General features: G+C 45.0%; 1 protein-coding gene across 1 annotated transcript; it reads left to right on the forward strand.

Moving 5' to 3' along the window:
• Window positions 1-527: 527 nt before the first annotated feature.
• LOC307089454 (endoplasmic reticulum-Golgi intermediate compartment protein 2-like) lies at window positions 528-5,285 on the forward strand (the record flags this gene model as incomplete). Its single annotated transcript, XM_079755749.1, has 13 exons — window positions 528-657; window positions 928-1,063; window positions 1,261-1,369; window positions 1,480-1,526; window positions 1,609-1,676; window positions 1,816-1,856; window positions 1,958-2,059; window positions 2,225-2,320; window positions 2,637-2,692; window positions 3,306-3,404; window positions 3,765-3,862; window positions 4,334-4,496; window positions 5,164-5,285. The coding sequence occupies exons 2-13, from the start codon at window positions 958-960 to the stop codon at window positions 5,283-5,285; spliced, it is 1,107 nt and encodes a 368-aa protein (XP_079611875.1). The 5' UTR covers window positions 528-657; window positions 928-957.
• Between the last annotated feature and the right edge of the window lie 74 nt (window positions 5,286-5,359).

A 5,359-nucleotide genomic window follows, 5' to 3' on the forward strand; every position in this document is an offset into this window, starting at 1 on the left:
AATGCCAGCTTTTACAGTATGCAAGCACTCAGGTGTTATGTTGTTCTCCACAGTTTCATAAATGACCACATGTAATAGAAATACAGATGAGTTTCATGTTAACAATAACACATTAATAAATAAACAAGAACCCCAGAATATGGACCAAGAAGGCTAGTTTACAGAAAATATGTATTGTACAAAAATATACAAAATACATCATGTAAAATACATTACATTAAGGTCACTAAATGGCAGACATTGAGTTTTCTAAGACTGCATGAATATTACCCAATTCAGTTTACAACTAAATTGATTCTGTTTGACTCCAATAATATATATTGATCTGTAAATAGACAGTTCAAACTCTCAATATCATCCACATTCAGAATAGGACCAGTGCAGGCCAACTCTCCCACAAGCGACGCACACTTCTCGGGTCTACGGCGCCATCTAGCGGCAGAGCCCAGTACTACCGGTCATGCGCAGACCTGTCTCCTCTTCCATCGCCGGGTGGTTGGCGTCCGTCCAGGCAGAAAATCCTCCACAACAAGGAAAGAGAAGAGAGACTGCGTCAGTTACCGACCTTTGTCGGCATCAATCAGTAGATGCAAAACAGCATCCAAATGAATCATGAATCAGGAAACCTTTCGTGGACACACTGGAGGACTTTCACAGGTAGACTGCAAATAAGAACTATAGATCGCACCAATACCTCGACACTGATAGTGGGAATGGAGTGAGGTTTGGCTAGCTATAATGGCTAGAGGCAGTAAAGTATCTTGCATTACCGCATGTATTTGTATCAAACCTTCGAGGCGTCTCTGGACTTGGGTCGTGATATCCTGGTGTTTGTAAATTAAACAGTTCCTTGTAAGGCGACACACTGCAATGACCACCGTTTTAATCCTCTACTGTCCTGCTGATGAATGGGATGGACCTGTTCAGTGATCGATAAGCGGTGATCGATAAGGCGTCATGAGGCGTCTGTCCCGGCGGAAGGCGCTGAGCCTGGTGAAGGAGCTGGACGCCTTCCCGAAGGTCCCGGACAGCTACATGGAGACCTCGGCGTCCGGGGGCACAGGTGGGCCCCCTTCATTCCACTATACATCGTACTATAGTAATTACACAACGTGAGGGTGAATAACACAGCGTGAGGGCGAATAAAACAACATGAGGGTGAATAACAGAACGTGAGGGTGAATAACACAATGTGTGTAACTAACACAAAGTTAGGGTGAATAACAACATGAATGGGTGAATCTGGTGTCTCCTCTCCAGTCTCGCTGCTGGCCTTCGGGGTCATGGCCGTTCTAGCCGTGCTGGAGTTTTTCGTGTACCGCGACACTTGGATGAAGTACGACTACGAGGTGGACAAGGACTTCTCCAGGTAGGGCAGGAAGAAGGACTGAATGAAGTCAGCAGCCACGCCCCAATGATGGTCTGGACGGAATCTGCCATACGTGTAAAATTCACCTATTTTTCTTTCCCATCTTACAGCAAAATGAGAATAAATATCGACATCACCGTTGCAATGAAGTGCCAGCGTGAGTGAACATCACTTTGTATCTCAATCATTTCAAAGCAGTAATACATAATGTATTCAGAGTGGTGATGACTTGATTTCAGATGTCGGCGCTGATATTCTCGATCTGGCTGAAACCATGATTATGTCCAACGGCCTGAAGTATGAACCTGTGAGTACAACTTTTAGCTTTTAGCTTTAAATAGCCTGGAGCGACCGGTTAGCCACACCCTTCTCCACTCTCCCCCACCCTTCATCAGACTCACTTTCTCCTGTCACTCTGATTTTTTTACTTTTATCTCCTTTCTCAGGTGATCTTCGAGCTATCGCCTCAACAGAGACTCTGGCACCGGTATTGGCTTTTTTAATTTTGAGGAACTGTGGATTGATGTCCAATACCAATGTCTGTCGTTTGCATCCTAACCCCGGCGCCTTTTATCTCTTCTGAACCAGAACTTTGCTGGTGATCCAGAAGGGTCTGGGAGAGCAGCACTCCCTCCAGGACGTGCTGTACAAGACTGTCCACAAGGGGGCGCCAACGACCCTCCCCCTGAGGTCAGTGGTTACTCAAAGAGAACCCCGTCAAATAAGAGCAGGGATCATAATTTTAACTGGAGTTGGGTGTCATGCACAACATCTTTCCCCATTTCTAAAGCTACTCAATGAATTAAACACAGACATTACATGTGTGTGTGCGTGTATGTTCGTGTGTGTGCGTAGAGAGGGCGCATCCTTGGAGCCACTGAGCGCGTGCAGGATCCACGGGCACATCTATGTCAACAAGGTGGCGGGGAACTTCCACATCACGGTGGGAAAGTGAGTTGTGCTGAAGCCAGGATGCTTCATGCTCTCTCCAGCTCTACTGTCACTGGTGAACGAGTGTATGAGTGAACAAGTGCTTTGGCTCGTAATAGCGTACATCTAGCTAGCTTCTTTTGTTACTTTTGCCCAAGCCAATTCAATCTCAATTGTTTAAAACACGTTAGGTGTCATTCCTTCATGACCTTTCAAGAAGAAAATACGTCATTTGGTTAAAGAAGCACTCAAAGTTATTCCAAGTTTTCTTTGAAATGGTAACAAGCAGTTCCCCAGGTTTTACATTATGTTCATAAAACTTGTTGATCCTCTTCAGGCCGATACAGCACCCCCGCGGTCACGCCCACATCGCCGCCTTCGTCAGCCACCAAAGTACGGAAATATCAGCTATCAAGACATGTATCAATCGCTACACTACTACTGGACATGTATCAATCACCACACTACTGGACATGTATCAATCACTGGACTACTGGACATGTATCAATCACTGGACTACTACTGGACATGTATCAATCACTACACTACTACTGGACATGTATCAAGCACCACACTACTGGACATGTATCAATCACTACACTACTATTGGACATGTATCAATCACTACACTACTACTGGACATGTATCAATCACTACACTACTACTGGACATGTATCAATCACTACACTACTGGACATTTATCAATCACTACATTACTACTGGACATGTATCGATCAATGGACCACTGGAAATGTATCCGTCACCACACTACTGGGCATGTATCAATCACTACACTACTACTGGACATGTATCCGTCACTACACTACTGGACATGTATCCATCATTACACTACTGGACATGTATCCATCACTACACTACTACTGGACATGTATCGATCAATAGACCACTGGACATGTATCCATCACTACATTACTACTGGACATGTATCCATCACTACACTACGATAGTAATTTGAGTTTCGAATAAAATCTTCCATCTCCTCCAGCGTATAACTTCTCCCACCGGATAGACCTCCTGTCCTTCGGGGAAGAGGTGCCAGGAGTCATCCACCCCCTGGATGGAACACAGAAAACCACCACTAACAGTAAGAAAGGTTCTTGTTTCCTACCCCAATGTCTGCGTTCGAGCTGTACTTGTCCCAGAACAGCCTGCCTTCAGGCCTGTCTAAAATAAAACCATGTCACCTTAGTTGGAACCACTGGCTGAATGACTAAAATCATAAATAAATCATTATTCGTAAAAATAGCAAGTTGTATTTGTATTATTAAGAATTCATTTGGTTTAAAGAATTGTATTGTCTTCAGGGTAAAAATAATATATTTTCCTCATTTTAATAATTTCATTATTTGACTTCACTTGATGTGTTGATAGATTGTATTAAGTCCAATAATATTGTCCTAAAGATAAATGCTCCCACTGATCCTCCGGACGTTCTCCTCCCCAGATAACCAGATGTTCCAGTACTTCATCACCGTGGTGCCCACCAAACTACACACCTACAAGATCTCCGCAGACACACACCAGTTCGCCGTCACAGAGCGGGTCAGTATAAGAACACGCAAAGCCTCTCCCCTTACCCCCACACCCCTCCCTCACTCATTTAATGTGTGTTGTATCTCCTTGCACTTAAAAATAGTACATAGCATCGTGTAGCATCTAATCCTATCTATATTTGTCGTACACAGGGAATAGGTTAACCTAGCGATTGTTAGTGCTTGGCACTTGGTTCTATGAACATCCTTACTGTAGTTTCTTTCTCTCTTCTGACAAAGGTACTCATTTCTAACTTGTTTAACTTTGCCTCTCTTTTTTTCTTTTACTTATCCTTTTTATTTTCTCATGTATGACGATGTGAAGCAATTTGGGTCTCCCTCGTGTATGAAAAGTGCTCTATAAATAAAGTTGCCTTGCCTTGCTTTGTAAGTCTCTTTGGATAAAAGTGCCTGCCAAATGTAAACGTAAATTAATCCGGTTACCTTCATCATGTTGATGTGCCCTCCCGTCCCGGTCCAGGAGCGGGAGATCGACCATGCGGCCGGCAGCCACGGCGTCGCCGGCATCTTCGTGAAGTATGACACCAGCGCCTTGATGGTGACGGTGCGCGAGCAGCACATGCCCCTTGGACAGTTCCTGGTGCGCCTGTGTGGCATCGTGGGGGGTGTCTTCTCCACCACAGGTCTGTGACGCCGTCTCTGTACTGCATTACCCCTACCAGCTCCGTAAGGACCTTTCTCTATACTGTTTAACCCCTACCGGCTCCTTAATGACCCGTCTCTGTATTCACTGTCTAACCCCTACCTGCTCATTTATGACCAGTCTCTATACTGTTTAACCCCTACCTGCTCCGTAATGACATCGCCAAAGTCGCTGCAAGTTTCTGTGGATGATTTCTACTGTATGGCTTCAATAATACAAATACGAGTGTTTAGATACCAATGACTTTAATGGGGTTTCATATTTGGACAGGTTCGCTTGGTAAAATGGAATGTAAACAATTATTGCTTAAATATCGCAGCCAACACAGACCTAACATTCTCCATAGTCATAACGGAATTCGTCATAATCAAAATATGTAAAATATTCGCCTACTTCGCTCGCTGGGAAGGTAGATCAGGAATCAGGTTAAATACTCACTCAGTGCAGACACTTCACTACATATGCTTACTTGGTACAGATTTTATGAAAAACAGTGTTACACGTATATATATATAATATCCCCCCAAACGTATACATCCCCCCCCCCCAAACACTCATGTCGTCTCTCCCCCCCCCACCAAACACTCATGTCATCTCTTCCCCCAAACACTCATGTCATCTCTTCCCCCCCCCCCCCCCCCGATAAGGTATGCTGCACAGGTTCGTGGGCTCCTGTGTGGACGTTGTCTGCTGCCGCTTCAAACTGGGAGTCTACAAACCCACAGAGGTGAGTCCTGACTCAACCCCCAGAGGTGAGGGTGAGTCCTGACTCAACCCCCAGAGGAGAGTCCTGACTCAACCCCCAGAGGAGAGTACTGACTCAACCCCCAGAGGAGAGTACTG

This window comes from Pollachius pollachius (genome assembly GCF_949987615.1).
Source record: "Pollachius pollachius genome assembly, chromosome: 18".
NCBI lineage: Eukaryota > Metazoa > Chordata > Actinopteri > Gadiformes > Gadidae > Pollachius > Pollachius pollachius.